At 43.9% G+C, this 21287-nt stretch overlaps 1 protein-coding gene across 4 annotated transcripts in view; it reads right to left on the minus strand.

Moving 5' to 3' along the window:
• Positions 1–8107: 8107 nt before the first annotated feature.
• The window catches only part of cdc42bpb (CDC42 binding protein kinase beta (DMPK-like)), a 140698-nt gene continuing 127518 nt past the window's right edge, over positions 8108–21287 (minus strand). For 2 of the 4 annotated variants that reach the window (XR_006830666.1, XR_006830665.1), the window contains 8 exons: positions 21144–21241; positions 19280–19364; positions 16488–16605; positions 15892–16009; positions 11553–11661; positions 10537–10607; positions 8588–8769; positions 8108–8483 (listed from right to left, as the gene is read on the minus strand). Coding sequence is in view for 2 of the 4 variants with exons in the window: in XM_046291076.1 (XP_046147032.1) it covers positions 8641–8769; positions 10537–10607; positions 11553–11661; positions 15892–16009; positions 16488–16605; positions 19280–19364; positions 21144–21241 (728 nt within the window). In the remaining 2 variants the exon portion in view is untranslated. Of the gene's footprint in view, positions 8496–8587; positions 8770–10536; positions 10608–11552; positions 11662–14141; positions 14371–15891; positions 16010–16487; positions 16606–19279; positions 19365–21143; positions 21242–21287 lie in introns of those variants that run through there. The other 2 variants (XM_046291076.1, XM_046291077.1) reach the window with 2 other exon arrangements.

Consider the following 21287-nt stretch of genomic DNA (forward strand, 5'->3'; position numbering starts at 1 on the left):
GTTGTCATGTTGTGTTGCTAGCATGTTGTTGTAATGTAGTGTTGCTACCGTGTTGTTATCATGTTGTGTTGCTAGCATGTTGTTGTCATGTTGTGTTGCTACCGTGTTGTTGTGATGTTGTGTTGCTAGCATGTTGTTGTCATGTTGTGTTGCTAGCATGTTGTTGTCATGTTGTGTTGCTAGCATGTTGTTGTAATCTTGTGTTGCTACCGTGTTGTTGTCATGTTGTGTTGCTAGCATGTTGTTGTGATGTTGTGTTGCTAGCATGTTGTTGTGATGTTGTGTTGCTACCGTGTTGTTGTCATGTTGTGTTGCTAGCATGTTGTTGTCATGTTGTGTTGCTAGCATGTTGTTGTGATGTGTTGCTAGCATGTTGTTGTGATGTTGTGTTGCTAGCATGTTGTTGTCATGTTGTGTTGCTAGCATGTTGTTGTGATGTGTTGCTAGCATGTTGTTGTGATGTTGTGTTGCTAGCATGTTGTTGTCATGTTGTGTTGCTAGCATGTTGTTGTGATGTTGTGTTGCTAGCATGTTGTTGTGATGTTGTGTTGCTAGCATGTTGTTGTCATGTTGTGTTGCTAGCATGTTGTTGTGATGTTGTGTTGCTAGCATGTTGTTGTGATGTTGTGTTGCTAGCATGTTGTTGTCATGTTGTATTGCTAGCATGTTGTTGTGATGTTGTGATGTTGTTGTGATGTTGTTTTTCTCTCCAAAACTCTTGAACGTGCCGTCCTTGGCCAGCTCTCCCGCTATCTCTCTCTGAATGACCTTCTTGATCCAAATCAGTCAGGTTTCAAGACTAGTCATTCAACTGAGACTGCTCTCCTCTGTATCACGGAGGCGCTCCGCACTGCTAAAGCTAACTCTCTCTCCTCTGCTCTCATCCTTCTAGATCTATCGGCTGCCTTCGATACTGTGAACCATCAGATCCTCCTCTCCACCCTCTCCGAGTTGGGCATCTCCGGCGCGGCCCACGCTTGGATTGCGTCCTACCTGACAGGTCGCTCCTACCAGGTGGCGTGGCGAGAATCTGTCTCCTCACCACGCGCTGACTGGTGTCCCCCAGGGCTCTGTTCTTGGCCCTCTCCTATTCTCGCTATACACCAAGTCACTTGGCTCTGTCATAACCTCACATGGTCTCTCTTATCATTGCTATGCAGACGACACACAATTAATCTTCTCCTTTCCCCCTTCTGATGACCAGGTGGCGACCGCATCTCTGCATGTCTGGCATGTATGTGTGGATGACTCACCACCTTGTTGAACCTCGGCAAGACGGAGCTGCTCTTCCTCCCGGGAAGGACTGCCCGTTCCATGATCTCGCCATCACGGTTGACAACTGTTGTCCTCCTCCCAGAGCGCCAAGAACCTGGCGTGATCCTGGACAACACCCTGTCGTTCTCAACTAACATCAAGGCGGTGGCCCGTTCCTGTTGGTTCATGCTCTACAACATCCGCAGAGTACGTTGCCTCACACAGGAAGCGGCGCAGGTCCTAATCCAGGCACTTGTCATCTCCCGTTGGATTACTGCATGCTGTTGGCTGGGCTTGCCTGTGCCATTAAACCCTTCAACTCATCCAGAACGCCGCAGCCCGTCTGGTGTTCAACCTTCCCAAGTTCTTCACGTCACCCCGCTCCTCCGTTCTCTCCACTGGCTTCCAGTTGAAGCTCGTGTCCGCTACAAGACCATGGTGTTGCCTTTGGAGCTGTGAGGGGAACGGCACCTCAGTACCTCCAGGCTCTGATCAGGCCCTACACCCAAACAAGGGCACTGCGTTCATCCACCTCTGGCCTGCTCGCCTCCCTACCAGGAAGTACAGCTCCCGCTCAGCCCAGTCAAAACTGTTCGCTGCCCTGGCCCCCCAATGGTGGAACAAACTCCCTCACGACGCCAGGACAGCGGAGTCAATCACCACCTTCCGGAGACACCTGAAACCCCACCTCTTTAAGGAATACCTAGGATAGGTTAAGTAATCCCTCTCACCCCACCCTCCCTAAGTTTTAGATGCACTATTGTTAAGTGACTGTCCCACTGGATGTCATAAGGTGAATGCACCAATTTGTAAGTCGCTCTGGATAAGAGCGTCTGCTAAATGACTTAAATGTAATGTAAATGTGTTGCTAGCATGCTCTGCCCCACCTGCACAGAATGATGAGTCGCCACTGACAGGCACAGAGATTACATTTGCGACAATATCTAGCCTAATAAAAAGAAACCCTCAACCACAGTGACCAGACTGTACAAATGTACCTAGGTAGGTAGGTAGACAGTATCTGCCTACAGCCATGTCTATCAGGCATGCTTAGGCACATATTTTTTTAAAATAGTAAAACCAGCTTCAGTTTGAGATTTACATCAGTAAATAGTTGTATTAATGTTTCTCATCACTGTTTTTTGTAAACTTAGCTAGCTTGCTGGATGTGCAATACTTGTTATTGACATCTGATCTTGCATCACGCCTATAATTTATTGAGATTGGAATGCATTCCAGGTCATAATCATAACTAAATTATGTTACATAGCTAACAGGTAAAATGATTTACAGTTGCTGAAGTTACACGTTTTCTAACAAGTTACAAATCTGAGGCGTGGCACATAACATGTTAGCAGACTAGCTAGCCAATTCCAGCCATGTGCTAAGGCTTGCTGGTAAACCTAGCTGGTTGTAATGTTGTAGCTTGCAGTTTAGTAGCCATATCAATGACCAAAAAGAAAACAAGTTTTACAAACAAGATACAAAAGATCTCCAATTGTAAAACCTCTTCCATGTTTCGTTAGCTAGCTACATAGTTAACCAGCTAAGTTATGTTAGAGTTGCATCAATTCGAATCTGGTATCAGGATAAATATGACATTGAGTCACCGGTTGTATACTATGTATTTTTTATTAGATAACCACTTAGTGGTAAATTCAATTTTCGTATATATACAGTGCCTTGCGAAAGTATTCGGCCCCCTTGAACTTTGCGACCTTTTGCCACATTTCAGGCTTCAAACATAAAGATATAAAACTGTATTTTTTTGTGAAGAATCAACAACAAGTGGGAATAATTTTGCATGCCCAATTTTTCAGTTTTTGATTTGTTAAAAAAGTTAGAAATATCCTATAAATGTCAACTTCATAATTGTGTCCCACTTGTTGTTGATTCTTCACAAAAAAATACAGTTTTATCTTTATGTTAGAAGCCTGAAATGTGGCAAAAGGTCGCAAAGTTCAAGGGGGCCGAATACTTTCGCAAGGCACTGTATATATGTCCCACCTCGCAGGGCAAACAGAGAACTAACTTGTTCTTGACAAAGATATTATAAATATACTCTGACAGAAATAGTTCCTGCTTCAGAGCCGGCCTGTCAGAGTGGAGACTGGGCGTGGTTTAGACTCACCCAGCCTATCGTTGATTGTTGTCATACGAGCTGGTACCAGCCCCCGGGCGCTCCAGTTGATAAATGTAACTGTTGCTGTGTGGAGTATCTATGCGCTCATTCCCTAGATACCGTTATCACATATCTGGTTTCTGTTATTGTTAAGTTTGAGTTCTAACAAAAACAGTCTGTGGTTTGCTACACTACGTTCTGTATGCGTCCATTTTTATGTTTTTATGTATTTTTCCATCATGAGAAAGGCCCATGGCCCTGAAACTGTTAACAATGGTTCAAGTCAGCTATGTTGCATAACACATACATACATCCACACAAGCCAACAGCAGATAATATTCAATCACATATATGGTAACGGGCTATAGTGCATAACACAGAATCCTCATAGTTAGCGAACAGAAAAACTATTTGATTTCCCCCACTGTAACACAGTATATTAGCCAGCAATACACAATATGGGTTTCAGTAAATATACTGAAGTTAGCTAGCTAGCTAACGTAGGTGGCTTGCAGGAAAAATAATTTACTTAATTTAGCTAGCTAGGCACTGTATTTGTCATCTGCCTTCTTGGTGCTGGAATCGGCTGTAGCTGAGCTTCTAATGTTATCTAAATCCTACTAGGGCCCCAGAGTGGCACAGCGGTCTGAGAACCAGGGTCTGTAGTGACACCTCAGTGCTAGAGGTGTCACTACAGCCCCTGGTTCAAATCCAGGCTATATCACAACTTGCCGTGATTGGGAGTCCCATAAGTCGGTGCACAATTGGCCAAGCGACATCTGGATTTGGCCGGTGTAGGCCATCAGGTTGCAAGTTCAAATCCCCGAGCTGACAAGGTACAAATCTGTCGTTCTGCCCCTGAACAGGCAGTCAACCCACTGTTCCTAGGCCGTCGTTGTAAATAAGAATTTGTTCTTAACCGACTTGCCTAGTTAAATAAAGGTAAATAGACATTTGTTTTGAATCCTCTCAGCTATATTCTGGTTGAAACATGTATGGATGAATGTCACCATTTAGCTAATAGAGGACCAAAAAAATAAATGCTCCAAGGCCAAATTCGTGTTGATGAGAGGAATCATTTGAAGCCATTGTGTCTGGGAAGTTCTTTCAGTTTTGCCCAAAGGATTGTTGTTCGTCTCCGCCTGCTTTTCAAGAGCCTACCTTCGGGGAGGGCCGGGGGCCAGAGCACAAAGCACCTCTGACACAAGTTGTAGTCTTTCAGAGACTGAAAGAAATGTGCCTGCTTGTATATTTAGCAATGAATCCACCAAAAAAAACATTGCTAAAAGACTATCGAATGGCTCTATCGAACAAGGACAACCATATCTACACCCACAAAAACGTATAGTGCGATTAGTATTTATCGTAGTGCCTTGCCGAAATGCCCCATCAACACACCGGAAGCATAGGGTGTATCATTCAGAGTGCAAAACTCTGACCCACCTTCCTCCTGGCCAATTATGTGTGAACCACATTTCACTGTCCTAGAAATACCTCAGACCTGATGAAGACAAGCCCAGATTTCCCCCAGGGTGAAATTCCCCTCATTCTTCAATTTCTTTTGGCAAGTGTTAGCTAATGAAAATAAGCAAAACAATTCACAACATTTCATTGAATCACACAATATATGTCAAAGCCACAATGTATTTTACCCAGAGTACCCATTCATGTGAATTACAGTCCCATGTACACTGCATTCGGGAAGTATTCAGACCCCTGGACTTTTTCCACATTTTGTTATGTTACATCCCTATTCTAAAATGGATTAAATAAAACATTTTCCTCAATCTACACACAATACCTCAATGATAAAGTGAAAACAGGTATTTAGAAATGGTTGCAAATGTATTAAAAACAAAAATGTTTTTGCAGACCCTTTGCTATGAGACTGGAAATTGAGCTCAGGTGAATCTTGTTTTCATTGGATTCAGGTATTAAATAAGGTATTTGTTTTGTTAATAAAACCTATTTTCACTTTGTCATGTGTACAGTCGTGGCCAAAAGTTTTGAGAAAGACTCAAATATTAGTTTTCACAAAGTCTGCTCAGTTTGTATGATGGCAATTTGCATATACTCCAGAATGTTATGAAGAGTGATCAGATGAATTGCAATTAACTGCAAAGTCCCTCTTTGCCATGCAAATGAACTGAATCCCCCAAAAACATTTCCACTGCATTTCAGCCCTGCCACCAGTACAGAGCTTGCTCAGGAATGGCAGCAGGCAGGTGTGAGTGCATCTCCACACACAGTGAGGAGAAGACTTTTGGAGGATGGCCTGGTGTCAAGAAGGGCAGCAAAGAAGCCACTTCTCTCCAGGAAAAACATCAGGGACAGACTGATATTCTGCAAAAGGTACAGGGATTGGACTGCTGAGGACTGGGATAAAGTCATTATCTCTGATGAATCCCTTTTCCGATTGTTTGGGGCATCCGGAAAAAAGCTTGTTCGGAGAAGACAAGGTGAGCGCTACCATCAGCCCTGTGTCATGCCAACAGCAAAGCATCCTGAGACCATTCATGTGTGGGGTTGCTTCTCAGCCAAGGGACTGGGCTCACTCACAATTTTTCCTAAGAACACAGCCATGAATAAAGAATGGTACCAACACATCCTCCCAACCACAAAGGATGGGAGACAAACAATGCCTTTTCCAGCATGATGGAGCACCTTGCCATAAGGCAAAAGAGATAACTCAGTGGCTCGAGGAACAAAACATCAATATTTTGGGTCCATGGCCAGGAAACTCCACAGACCTTAATCCCATTGAGAACTTGTGGTCAATCCTCAAGAGGCGGGTGGACAAACAAAACCTCACAAATTCTGACAAACTCCAAGCATCGATTATGCAAGACTGGGCTGCCATCAGTCAGGATGTGGCCCAGAAGCTAATTGGCAGCATGCCAGGGCGGATTGCAGAGGTCTTGAAAAAGAAGGGTCAACACCGCAAATATTGATGCTTTGCATCAACTTCATGTAATTGTCAATAACAGCCTTTGTCACTTATGAAATGCTTGTAATCATACATCAGTATTCCATAGTAACGTCTGACAAAAATAAAGACACAGAGGCAGCAGACTTTGTGAAAATTAATATTTGTCATTCTCAAAACTTTGATGCATTTTTAAAATAAGGCTGTAAAAGTATCAAAATGTGGAAAGAAGTCAAGGGGTCTGAATACTTTCCAAATGCACTGTAAGTCACCAATTTCGGCATCAGGCGTGACTATATCCTCTCCCTGCAAAATGACATGAATCGCACTATCAGCAGAATTCTTGTTTTTCAATACCATTCCATGTTCCTAGCAAGGTTCTTGCATTCAATTCTCATTCTTAACTTTAGACTAATATATCTCATTCTTTACTTTATGCATCACAAAAATAAACTCTACATTCATAGCATCAACATTGTGTGTTCCGAGCTGATAACAATTAATAAAATATCAATTAATACTGTATATAAAAACAACACACAAAGCACACAGAGACAAGAGAAGCACAACAGATACTCTTTTATTGTCTGTTCAAATGTTTGTTGCTAACAATTCAATAATTACAAAGATTCCAACTGGTGATTTTTTTTTTTTTAAGAGAAAAAAAAAAAGCAGTAGTGTTTCAAAGATAGAGAGAAAAATGTCCCGTCTTCGGAGAGCTGAACAGAAATCCGGGAAGAATGAAAGGAACGAGAACGATCACTGAAAATCAAAAGATGATATTCCTTGGACTAAAACATGTGCAAGTTTAATACAGTGTTTCTGGACCCCCCCCCTCTCACCGATCGCCTGCAGGTTTAAAATCACTTCGGGAATTGATCTGAACGAGGTACTATAAAACAAAAAAATGGCACTGAAGGCACACTAGAGTGATTAAACTGGATATGCCACACATGCCTGTACTGTATCTCATACTTCTGTACAATGAAACATCCCACACTAGAGAAAAAAAAACTATTTAGACACCCCCCTGTGGCGGTACGGCGCTATGACTGTACACCACCACTAATGCTTCCCACTCTCATGATTGAACAATTTAAAATGCGAGGGCCTTGGCCAGGGGGGGAGGGTTCTCTCTATAGTGAGCAGGTCTTCACACACATACCTATTTATTTAAACATAGCACACGAAAGCAGCAGCAGCTTGTGAAGGACTCTTATTAATAATCCTATGAGTAATGTGGTCCTTTTCGCTATGTTCAGATTCCCACCACTTAAAACCGCGTATCGAGAAATTAAAGTCTCATGATTCTGTTTCCATTTCTTCTTCTATTTCTGGTTGCTATGGCGCCAACCGATATACGTTTTCCTGGCAAAAGATCCAAAGTTAAAAACAACGCATGTTACAAAGGCTGGCAGGAGATGTAAATGCTGTGAAATATGACCACTAATTTAGCTTTACACTAAAACCCCCTGCAGTCAGTTGACTTGAATGGCAGCTCGTCCCCTGGGAAAGTACAGCTCTCAAAATGGTCCGGGAACAGCTCAATAGGTTTACAACGACCGTACAGAAGGGGCTGGGAAGTGTGTGTGTGTGTGTGTGTGTGTGTGTGTGTGTGGGGGGGGGGGGGGTTATGGTTCTTGAAAAAAGTCAGCCATTTCTTTCACCGTTCCGTTTAGTGTCCGCCCAGGTCGAGCTCAACATGTCCGTGTAAAATACTATACGCTTTAAAAACAACAGTTATTTCCCTCTTGTCTTTGTACCTATGATTAGGACAGTTCATCATTAATGCTTTTTCTGTGAGTCCCCCCCCCCCCCCTATCAGTAATCTCTGTTTTTAATTCAGCCCCATCTCACCTATATGTATTGATCATTTCAACTAAGTAATAATAACCTTAACTCATAGGAAACATTTATGGCCTGAAATGAAGAAAAACAAAAACAGAAACAAATCTATACTGGCTGATTCTATTATTTTTTTTTAGCGTTAGCTTCAAATAACCATGTGCCCCTCACTTTTTTTTTGGGAGGGTCTATGCTCGTCACACGCAGAAAAGGCTTCAGCGGTGGCATTTTGTCCACAAAGTCTGTTCTTGGCACTTTGCAGCGTTACACAAGTTCTATGTCGAATGTAGGTGTTGAGTGATTAAGCACGCATTATGTGTGTGTGTGTGTGTGTGTGTGTGTGTGTGTGTGTGTGTGTGTGTGTGTGTGTGTGTGTGTGTGTGTGTGTGTGTGTGTGTGTGTGTGTGTGTGTGTGTGTGTGTGTGTGTGTGTGTGTGTGTGTGTGTGTGTGTAAGGTGTGCGTATGTCAGGTGTGTGTGGGTGGGTGGGCTCCTCAGCCGTCCAGGGTGTGCTCCAGGCCATCCAGTGTTTGCTGGCTGCGGTGGGGGGAGTTGGGGCTGGGAGGGCTGCTGGGGTCGGAGCTGTTGGAGAGGGTGGAGTGCTTGGTGGAGTCGGAGTCCGGCTGAGGGAATAAACAGTGTTTTTATATATCAACGCTGTATTGAAGTTCAGTTGCTAATTGTTTGGCTCAACTTTTGGCTGGATGGTTCATATATATATATATATATAAGATAAAAATATGAATCTCCGTTTTTAATCATATAATAATAATAATAATAATATAATAATAATATAATAATAATATATGCCATTTAGCAGACGCTTTTATCCAAAGCGACTTACAGTCATGTGTGCATACATTCTACGTATGGGTGGTCCCGGGGATCGAACCCACTACCCTGGCGTTACAAGCGCCATGAAACCACACATATCCTTTTGCTCATCGGTGTCGAGAGGTGTACCCATTTCTATCAAATATTTTAGGCAATATTTCTGTCTATTTAGGGGACGTTTTGGATTAAGAGCACCCCTGAGGTAAAAGTTCCATTTAGCCTCTAACAATAAACACATTTGAATTATTAATGTTTGATTTGGCAATGTAAGATATCTTATCATACCCAGGAAGCGAGTTGAATTAAATGTTATTGCGAGAATTGGGGAGGGGGGGGCAGAAATGGAGTAAAGTGTGAGTGATTGAATGTGTGTGTACAATCAGTAAGGCTGGGACGATACCACTGTCATGATACTTGTTAGTAGTGTGGCAAGAACACAAAGCGGATTTAAATTGTTTAGGAAAACAGCCCTAATGTTGGAAACAAACATTTATTTCACATGTATTTATTTTCCAAGCTATATCACACAATATTTTACATACAGCAGGATTTTAAAGGAGCAAAGATTTCTGTCTGCTTCGTGTTCTCATTTTTGTGAGGAAAAATGCTTTAGGTTTACCAGAGTTACTCCTATAATATCTAACAACATAATGCGTATCTTTCAAAAAAAAAAAAAAAAATCAGATATAAAATATAAAAATGAGCCTCCTTCTGTATGGGTATAGCAGGCGATGTAGCCTACCTTAACAGAAAATGACTCAAGTAAAAGTTACCCAGTAAAATACAAAAAAAGTCTAAAAGTATTTGGTTTTAAATATATTTAAGTATGAAAAGTAAATAGAATTGGAAAAAATACACTTAATTATCAAAAGTATTAATCATTTAAAGTTCCTCATATTACGCAAACCAGATGACACAATTATATTGTGTTTTTTATTATTTACGGATAGCCAGAGGCACACTCCAACACTTAGACATTAATTTACAAACAAAGCATTTGTGTTTAGTGAGTCCTCCAGTTTAGAGGCAGTAGATGACCAGGGATGTTCTCTTGATAAGTGCGTGAATGACTATTTTTCTGTCAAAATGTAACAAGTACTTTTGGGTGTCAGGGAAAATGTATGGAGTAAAAAATAACATTTTTTCTTTAGGAATGTAGTGAAGTAAAAGTTGTCAAAACTATAAATAGTAAAGTACAGATACCCCAAAAAACAACTTATGTAAAATACTTTAAAGTACTTTAAACAACTGCCATTTTGAGAATTTGATTCTCCCTGACTGTTTAGTTTTTATTTTGGTGACCGTTAGTTCTTAAAGATTATCTTATTTTAAACTACATAGATCCATGATCTTTTCTACATATTTTATATCTAGTTTGAGTCATTCAAGTTTACACAGAAAACATTTTACCATTCCGATTAATTTTTGTTAAAAAAAAGTGGAAGATGTAGGGGAAACACCAGGACATTTCTCAAATATCCGATAAATGTCAAATCTTCCTGGTCACTTTCCTAACGGAAACCCTGGTGTGTGTGCGCTGTGTTGGGGGTCTTTACCTCTCTCTCAAAGTCCCCGTCTGGGTCGGAGATGTTCCGAGACGATCCTGCTCCTCCAAAGTCTGCACCTCCTTCAACACACACACACACAGAGACACACACAGAGACACACACAGAGACACACAGACACACACACACAGAGACACACACACAGAGACACACACACAGAGACACACACACAGAGACAGAGACACACACACAGAGACACACACACACACACAGAGACACACACACACACACAGAGACACACACACACACACACACACACACACACACACACACACACACACACACACACACACACACACACACACACACACACACACACACACACACACACACACACACACACACACACACACACACACACACACACAGAGACACACACACACACAGAGACACACACACACACAGAGACACACACACACACACACACATAGAGACACACACACACACACAGAGACACACACACACACACAGAGACACACACACACACAGAGACACACACACACACAGAGACACACACACACACAGAGACACACACACACAGAGAGACACACACACAGAGAGACACACAAACAGAGAGACACAAACAGAGAGACACACACACAGAGACACACAAACAGAGAGACACACACACACAGAGACACACACACACACACAGAGACACACACACACACACAGAGACACACACACACACACAGAGACACACACACAGAGACACACACACACAGACACACACACACACAGAGACACACACACACAGAGACACACACACACAGAGACACACACACACAGAGACACACACACACAGAGACACACACACACAGAGACACACACACACAGAGACACACACACACAGAGACACACACACACAGAGACACACACACACAGAGAATTAGTATCAATGACAAAGAGAGAGAATGGATTTACTAAAGTGTGTTTGTTGAAATGTGTGCAGTGTGTGTTGTAACCAGTGTTCACATGCAGAAGGTGTGTGCTCGGGGTCCTCTCACCAGAGGCCGTGCGGGTGATGTGGCTCATGCTCCTCTGTTGCCGGGAGATACTGGAGAGTGGGCGGGGCTTGTCCTTGGCCGGGTCATCCTGAGAAGAATGCATCACACTCTGTACCCCCACGCAGTCGCCAAGACACACACACATACACACAAACACACATATGTGACTATATGGGTGGAACAGGTTTGTGTTCATTAGGACAAAAAACGGAAAACATTTGTAAAATTTTTGCAATGAAAATGAGCGTTTCTTATTGGACAAGGAGTCCCAGTTTGGACATCGCCATTTCATTCAGTTTAATTTCATTGGTCGCCTAATGAACACAACCCCAGGTACATGATTGGACACGATCAAGATATTTACATGGATGCTTATGCACACACATGAAACCAACAGCAGCCTTGTACACGCTCACACGCACAGTAATAAAACTCCACAGCAAATCACTCGTTTGACTGAAACAAGTCACACGCACGTCGGTGTGTTTCTGCAAAATTCAACGGGAGAAAATAGTCATGGAGACTAAATCTCTACATGACTTTTGGTGGCCGTCTACTAATAGAACAAACCTTCTAGGGAGCTTTTCCAATTTGCTGTGCCACATTTTTTAAATAGCTCTCTCTCTCTCTCTCTCCATTGAAACCTATGGGAAGCTTATCAAGCGTGTCGCCCTGTTTTAACATGACAAATAAGCAGAGATCACACAAAGCATAACCACACTGCAAGCCAGTACAGAAAAACACACTCACTATGACCTCAGCCGAAATAAAACCACCCCAGCGTTCCCGAAAAAACCACTGCACTCGAGAAAATTGAAAAAGGAACCATGAGGAAGTATGGGAAGGAGAGAAAAGGGGGGGGGGGGGGGGTCTGGAAATATGACCAATCCCAAGTCGACCCAAGCACCTCCACCTCCTTATTCATTGGTGGAGATGGAAGAGTAAAGGTTAAATACAGACACCTCCAGTATTATTGGCACCCTTGATAAATATGAGCAAAAAATACTATAACATTTATACAAAAACTGAGCTATATTGTATGCAAATCTTTGGGGCGGGGAGGGATGGGGGGGTTGTTTTATACAATTGCTTAGAGTTTTAACAAGTAATAATTTTCTCCAGAAGAATAGCACTGTTTCTAATACTTTTTGCACTTTCTCCTTGCTAGGATAATGGCACCTAGCCTTTCTCATGAGTGTTTTATGAGATTAGAGGACACATCGGGAGGGATCTTAGACCATTCCTCTGTCCAGATAGATCAGACCAAAGGAAATCAATTGACTGCCCTCTTCAATTCAAACCACAGGTTTTGAATGGGGTTGAACTCCAGAAAACTGACATGGCCATTGCAACATTTGTATTTCGTGGTCAATTAACCATTTCATTGTCTTTCTGGAAGATCTACAGTTCATTGACTTTTCCCACATTTTGTTACGTTACAGCCTTACTCTAATGGATTCGTTGTTTTCCCCCTCATACACACAATAACCCATAAAGACAAAACAAAAACGGATTTTTTCTTTGCCGATTTATACATTTTTTAAACCTGAAAATATTGCATTTACATAAGGCTTCAGACCCTTTACTCAGTACTTTGTTGAAACACCTTTGGTGTTGAAGCACCTTTTGAGTCTTCTTGGGTATGACGCTACAAGCTTGGCACACCTGTATTTGGGAAGTTTCTCCCATTCTTCTCTGCAGATCCTCTCAAGCTCTGTCAGGTTGGATGGGGAGTGTCGCTACACAGCTATTTTCAGGTCTCTCCAGAGATGTTTGATTGGGTTCAAGTCCAGGCTCTGGCTGGGCCACTGAAGGACATTCAGAGACTTGTCCCGAAGTCACTCCAGTGTTGTCTTGGTGAACCTTCGCCCCAGTCGGAGATCCTGAGCGCCCTGGAGCAGGTTTACATCAAGGATCTCTCTGTCCTTTACTCCGTTCATCTTTGCCTCGATCCTGACAAGTCTCCCAGTCCCTGCCCCTGTAAAACATTCCCACAGCATGATGCTTCCACCACCATGCTTCACCGCAGGGATGGTGCCAGGTTTCCTCCAGATGTGACGCTTAGCATTCAGGCCAATCTTGGTTTATCAGACCAGAGAATCCTGTTGCTCATGGTCTGAAAGTCTTAAGCAGGATGTCATGTGCCTTTTACTGAGGAGTGGCTTCCATCTGGCCACTACCATAAAGGCCTGATTGGTGGAGTGCTGTTAATAGACATCTCAAGGATGATCAATGAAAACAGGATGCAACTGAGCTCAATTTCGAGTCTCATAGCAAAGGGTCTGAATACATGAAAATAATGTATGTAGAGTAGTAGTACCCCAGACCTCCAGGCTCGGATTTAACAACCAGTACCCCAGACATCCAGGCTCAGATTTAACAACCAGTACCCCAGACCTCCAGGCTCAGATTTAACAACCTGTACCCCAGGAATAGAGGCTAGATCACTAGGAGACAAGGGCTACTGCGGGTGTCGATTTGGGATTGTGCAAAAGAGGTGGTGGTGGTGTCAAAAGGAGGAGAGTGGGGGAAGGAGGGGGAGAGGGAGGAGGGGAAGCATCAGGTCAGGCCTACCCTTCCTAGGGAGGAGGTGGAGGGAGAGGAGGAGGAGGAGGATGAGAGCTGGGGCATGCTGCAGTGCTGCAGCGAGGAGGTGGAAGAGGAGGTGGCGGAGGAAGAGGCGGGCTCTTTCTGCAGGTACAGGCCGGCCGACACGAGGCTCATGTGATAGACGTGCTCAAAGTTGCTCGGTGGGGAGATCAGGGCGTGGTGGCGGGAGGATGAGGGGGAGGGGGGTGGTGGCGGCGCTCTCGCTCTGCTGCCGGGCGGGGGGGGGGGAGGGAGGGGGGGTGAGAGAAGGAAAGAGAGAGCGGAAACAAAGGACACGAACAAGACACAGATGAAAAAAAAGAGGGAGGGGAGGAGAAAGTGAAAGAGGACGTGAGGGAGGAACTACAGGGTCATTCTCAGAAAAGAGTAGGAAGAGGAGCAGAGGTGGTAAATAGGTAGAGAAATGTGACATCTAGAAGGTAGGATAGCAGTGCTATTCTGTGGAGTTAGGATGGTAGGGTAGCAGTGCTAGTGCTATTCTGTGGAGTTAGGATGGTAGGGTAACAGTGCTATTCTGTGGAGTTAGGATGGTAGGGTAGCAGTGCTATTCTGTGGAGTTAGGATGGTAGGGTAGCAGTGCTATTCTGTGGAGTTAGGATGGAAGGGTAGCAGTGCTATTCTGTGGAGTTAAGATGGTAGGGTAGCAGTGCTATTCTGTGGAGTTAGGATGGTAGGGTAGCAGTGCTATTCTGTGGAGTTAGGATGGTAGGGTAGCAGTGCTATTCTGTGGAGTTAGGATGGTAGGGTAGCAGTGCTATTCTGTGGAGTTAGGATGGTAGGGTAGCAGTGCTATTCTGTGGAGTTAGGATGGTAGGGTAGCAGTGCTATTCTGTGGAGTTAGGATGGTAGGGTAGCAGTGCTATTCTGTGGAGTTAGGATGGTAGGGTAGCAGTGCTATTCTGTGGAGTTAGGATGGTAGGGTAGCAGTGCTATTCTGTGGAGTTAGGATGGTAGGATAGCAGTGCTATTCTGTGGAGTTAGGATGGTAGGGTAGCAGTGCTATTCTGTGGAGTTAGGATGGTAGGATAGCAGTGCTATTCTGTGGAGTTAGGATGGTAGGATAGCAGTGCTATTCTGTGGAGTTAGGATGGTAGGATAGCAGTGCTATTCTGTGGAGTTAGGATGGTAGGATAGCAGTGCTATTCTGTGGAGTTGGTAGTGGGAGCTGCTAGTGTCAGAAAATGCAAGGAGACACCATTTTGGCTCCAGCGGGTGTCTTGCGAACGTTAAAAAACAGCTGTTATGACTCCTGCTTTGTTACGTTTTAAGGGGCGGCCATTTTATCACCCGCAATTTCAGGAAGGTTAACACAGGGTGGACATTTTGATTCCTGCGGTATCAGTTAGGTTATTTGCAGTAGCTGTCCTGGGTACAGCAAATGTCAGTTAACTTGCAATAGATAGCCACTTTGGTTGCTACAATATCAGTCAGGTTATCATGGGGCTGGGAACCCATTTTGCTTCCTGCAATGTCAGTCGGGTTATGAGAGAGATGGAAAGAGGTCCTATCTTTGTATCTGTGCCATTATGTCGCCTGTAACTGCATGGGCAGCACCATTAAGGCTATCTCCATTTTAAAGTACATTTTCTTCTCCTTTTGATGTTTGAAAATGTGCCTCAATGACAATGTCCATGCTAAAACGGGTTATATCCAAGTTGAGTCCTTTAACTATCTCCTATGGGTTATGAATACAGTATGAGGCAGCCATTTTGGCACCAGCTGTGCTTACCAGAGGCAGATCCATGAGGACCTGCATGCCGTCGCCGGGGCCCATGTGTGCCACGTGGTTAAAGTTGATTGGGTTGGAGATCAACTTGGACCTAAGCTCAGGGTCCCTCAGCATCTCTCTGTCAACACAACACACATGGTTACAATGGTCAGTGTGTATTACTGTGAAGAGTTACATTCGAGTCATTTTTGCAACATCTTATTCAGAGCAACTTTGGGTTAAGTGCCTTGCTCAAGGGCACATTGACAGATTCTTCACCTAGTCGGCTCGGGGATTCGAACCATCCAACCTTTCGGTTACTGGCCCAACCATTAGGCTACCTGCCGCCTGAAGTTGTACTGGGTGAGTGTACTACAATGGTAGTAAACAGACTAACTTCTGATTTAAGTCAGGCGTAAAGTTATAGTGTTGTCGCCTCCACCGGCGCTGGAGTCTGATGGAGTGGTGCCCCCCCTGGCGACAGGGGTTCAGGCCTCGACTCAGACTCCCTTATCTAAACCCCTATATTCTGTCTCCCCTCGCTACATTACTGCCGTACAGTCCAAAAGTCAAGAAAAGTATGAAAGGGGATTGTGTGTGTGGGGTGGGGAGGTTACCTCCTCTGCTGCAGTCTCTCCTCTTCCGGGACCTTGAAGAGGAACTTCCTCTTACTGCGCGTTCTCACCATCAGCTTCTTACTGTTGTCAGATGTCTCAGGGATGGCCAGGTCACCTTCTGCAGGACGGACAGAAAGAGAGAGAGAAATTTGACATATAGGTAAGTGTATTGGGGTAAATATATTTTAGAGAGTATATAGAGATATACACTACCGTTCCAAAACCTGGGGTCACTTAGAAATGTCCTTGTTTTCCATGAAAACATACATGAAATGAATGAATAGGAAATATAGTCAAGACATTGACAAGGTTATAAATAATGATTTGTAATTGAAATAATAATTGTGTCCTTCAAACTTTGCTTTTGTCAAAATAATCCTCCATTTGCAGCAATTACAGCCTTGCAGACCTTTGGAATTCTAGTTGTCAATTTGTTGAGGTAATCTGAAGAGATTTCACCCCATGCTTCCTGAAGCACCTCCCATAAATTGGATTGGCTTGATGGGCACATCTTACGTTCCCTTACGGTCAAGCTGCTCCCACAACAGCTCAATAGGGTTAAGATCCGGTGACTGTGCTGGCCACTCCATTATAGACAGAATACCAGATGACTACTTCTTCCCTAAATCGTTATTGCATAGTTTGGTGCTGTGCTTTGGGTCATTGTCCTATTGTAGGAGGAAATTGGCTCCGATTAGGCGCCGTCCACAGGGTATGGCGTTACAAAATGGAGTGATCGCCTTCCTTCAAGATCCCTTTAACCCTGTACAAATCTCCTACTTTACCACCACCAAAGCACCCCCAGACCAACACATTGCCTCCACCATGCTTGACAGATGGCGTCAAGCACTCCTCCAGCATATTTTTTCCTGCGTCTCACAAATGTTATTTTTTGTGATGTGAACACCTCAAATTTAGATTAATCTGTCCATAACACTTTTCTCCAATCTTCCTCTGTCTAGTGTCTGTGTTCTTTTGCCCATCTTCACCTCTTCTTTTTGTTGGCCAGTTTTTCTTTGTAACTCTGCCTAGAAGGCCAGTATCCCGGAGTAGTCTCTTCATTGTTGACGTTGAGACTGGTCAGAGGAACTCTGCCTAGAAGGCCAGTATCCTGGAGTCGTCTCCTCACTGTTGACGTTGAGACTGGACAGAGGAACTCTGCCTAGAAGGCCAGTATCCCGGAGTAGTCACTTCACTGTTGACGTTGAGACTGGACAGAGGAACTCTGCCTAGAAGGCCAGTATCCCGGAGTAGTCTCTTCACTGTTGACGTTGAGACTGGTGTTTTGCGGGTACTATTTAATGAAGCTGCCAGATGAGGACTTGTGAGGTGTCTGTCTAGTTTGAGAAACTATCTAATGTACTTGTCCTCTTGCTCAGTTGTGCACCCGGGCCTCCCACTCTCTCTATTATGTTTAGAGCCCGTTTGTACGCCTATGTAGATATTACATAAAAAATCATCAGTTTCCAGCTACAATAGTAATTTACAACATTAACAATGTCTACACTGTATTTCTGATCAATTTGATGTTATTTTAACAAACAAAAAAATGTGCTTTTCTTTCAAAAACAAGGACATTTCTAAGTGACCCCAAACTTTTGAACGGTAGTGTATGTAGTCAGTATATTGTGGTATAGGTGAGTGTATAGGGGTATAGGTTAGTGTATAGGGGTATATGTAGCCAGCATATTGTGGTATAGGTGAGTGTATTGGGGTATATGTAGTCAGTATATTGTGGTATAGGTGAGTGTATAGGGGTATAGGTGAGTGTATTGGGGTATATGTAGTCAGTATATTGTGGTATAGGTGAGTGTATTGGGGTATATGTAGTCAGTATATTGTGGTATAGGTGAGTGTATAGGGGTATAGGTGAGTGTATTGGGGTATATGTAGTCAGTATATTGTGGTATAGGTGAGTGTATTGGGGTATATGTAGTCAGTATATTGTGGTATAGGTGAGTGTATAGGGGTATAGGTGAGTGTATTGGGGTATATGTAGCCAGCATATTGTGGTATAGGTGAGTGTATTGGGGTATATGTAGTCAGTATATTGTGGTATAGGTGAGTGTATTGGGGTATATGTAGTCAGTATATTGTGGTATAGGTGAGTGTATAGGGGTATAGCTGAGTGTATTGGGGTATATGTAGTCAGTATATTGTGGTATAGGTGAGTGTATTGGGGTATATGTAGTCAGTATATTGTGGTATAGGTGAGTGTAGTGTATAGGGGTATATGCAGTCAGTATATTGTGGTATAGGTGAGTGTATAGTGTATTGGGGTATATGTAGTCAGTATATTGTGGTATAGGTTAGTGTATTGGGGTAGTGTATTGTGGTATAGGGGTATATGTAGTCAGTATATTGTGGTATTGGTGAGTGTATAGGGGTATATGTAGTCAGTATATTGTGGTATAGGTGAGTGTATAGTGTATTGGGGTATATGCAGTCAGTATATTGTGGTATAGGTTAGTGTATTGGGGTATATGTAGCCAGCATATTGTGGTATAGGTGAGTGTATAGGGGTATATGTAGTCAGTATATTGTGGTATTGGTGAGTGTATAGGGGTATATGTAGTCAGTATATTGTGGTATAGGTGAGTGTATTGGGGTATATGTAGTCAGTATATTGTGGTATAGGTGAGTGTATAGGGGTATAGGTGAGTGTATTGGGGTATATGTAGTCAGTATATTGTGGTATAGGTGAGTGTATTGGGGTATATGCAGTCAGTATATTGTGGTATAGGTGAGTGTATTGGGGTATATGTAGTCAGTATATTGAGGTGTATTTGCACCTGTGGAGTTGTTGCTGAAGTAGATGAGGCGCGGTTGTTCAGAGCCCAGCAGGTTCAAACTGCCCTCCACATTCAGAGGCCTTAACTGAGGGGCAGAGACATGGGTTACACCGATCCACTCTACAGACCACGGGCATATACACACATATGCTCACAGACACTCCTTTCATTCATACACATTTACACCCCCCCCCCACACACACAGACACATGAGATTAGAACATGCATCCAACATTCACCAAGACACCCCATTATGGTTTGTTAGACTGAACCCAGACTGTTGTCCCAAGACACCCCATTATGGCTTGTTAGACTGAACCCAGACTGTTGTCCCAAGACACCCCATTATGGCTTGTTAGACTGAACCCAGACCGTTGTCCCAAGACACCCCATTATGGCTCGTTAGACTGAACCCAGACTGTTATCCCAAGACACCCCATTTTGGCTCGTTAGACTGAACCCAGACTGTTATCCCAAGACACCCCATTTTGGCTCATTAGACTGAACCCAGACTGTTATCCCAAGACACCCCATTATGGCTCGTTAGACTGAACCCAGACTGTTGTCCCAAGACATCCCATTATGGCTCGTTAGACTGAACCCAGACTGTTGTCCCAAGACACCCCATTATGGCTCGTTAGACTGAACCCAGACTGTTATCCTAAGACACCCCATTATGGCTCGTTAGACTGAACCCAGACTGTTATCCTAAGACACCCCATTATGGCTCGTTAGACTGAACCCAGACTATTATCCTAAGACACCCCATTATGGCTCGTTAGACTGAACCCAGACTGTTATCCTAAGACACCCCATTATGGCTCGTTAGACTGAACCCAGACTATTATCCCAAGACACCCCATTTTGGCTCGTTAGACTGAACCCAGACTATTATCCCAAGACACCCCATTATGGCTCGTTAGACTGAACCCAGACTGTTGTCCCAAGACACCCCATTATGGCTCGTTAGACTGAACCCAGACTGTTATCCCAAGACACCCCATTATGGCTCGTTAGACTGAACCCAGACTGTTGTCCCAAGACACCCCATTATGGCTCGTTAGACTGAACCCAGACTGTTATCCTAAGACACCCCATTATGGCTCGTTAGACTGAACCCAGACTGTTATCCCAAGACACCCCATTTTGGCTCGTTAGACTGAACCCAGACTGTTGTCCCAAGACACCCCATTATGGCTCGTTAGACTGAACCCAGACTGTTATCCCAAGACACCCCATTATGGCTCGTTAGACTGAACCCAGACTGTTGTCCCAAGACACCCCATTATGGCTTGTTAGACTGACACCCCATTACCGTTGTCCCAAGACACCCCATTATGGTTTGTTGAACCCAGACTGACACCCCATTTTGACTGTTGTCCCAAGACACCCCATTGTGGTTGTTAGACTGAACCCAGACTGTTGTCCCAAGACACCCCATTGTGGCTGTTAGACTGAACCCAGACTGTTGTCCCAAGACACCCCATTATGGCTCGTTAGACTGAACCCAGACTGTTGTCCCAAGACACCCCATTGTGTCCCCAGACTGTTGTCCCAAGACACCCCATTTTGGCTCGTTAGACTGAACCCAGACTGTTATCCCAAGACACCCCATTATGGCTCGTTAGACTGAACCCAGACTGTTATCCTAAGACACCCCATTATGGTTGTTAGACTGAACCCAGACTGTTATATGGGCAGGACAGCCCATTATGGCTCGTTAGACTGAACCCAGACTATTATATGGGCGGGACAGCCCATTATGGTTGTTAGACTGAACCCAGACTGTTATCCCAAGACACCCCATTATGGCTCGTTAGACTGAACCCAGACTGTTATATGGGCGGGACAGCCCTGCTTTTACCTTCCTCAGTGAAATTGTCTGGACCCACTCAGTGGTGTGTATGTCAAACACATCCACCCCATACTCGCTGTACACCGTAAGGTAGGAGGAGTTGGAGCCTGGTGGACAAACAGGAAAGACACGCTGAGCAATCACAGAGGCCTC

The sequence above is a fragment of the Oncorhynchus gorbuscha genome, linkage group LG12, assembly GCF_021184085.1.
Source record: "Oncorhynchus gorbuscha isolate QuinsamMale2020 ecotype Even-year linkage group LG12, OgorEven_v1.0, whole genome shotgun sequence".
NCBI lineage: Eukaryota > Metazoa > Chordata > Actinopteri > Salmoniformes > Salmonidae > Oncorhynchus > Oncorhynchus gorbuscha.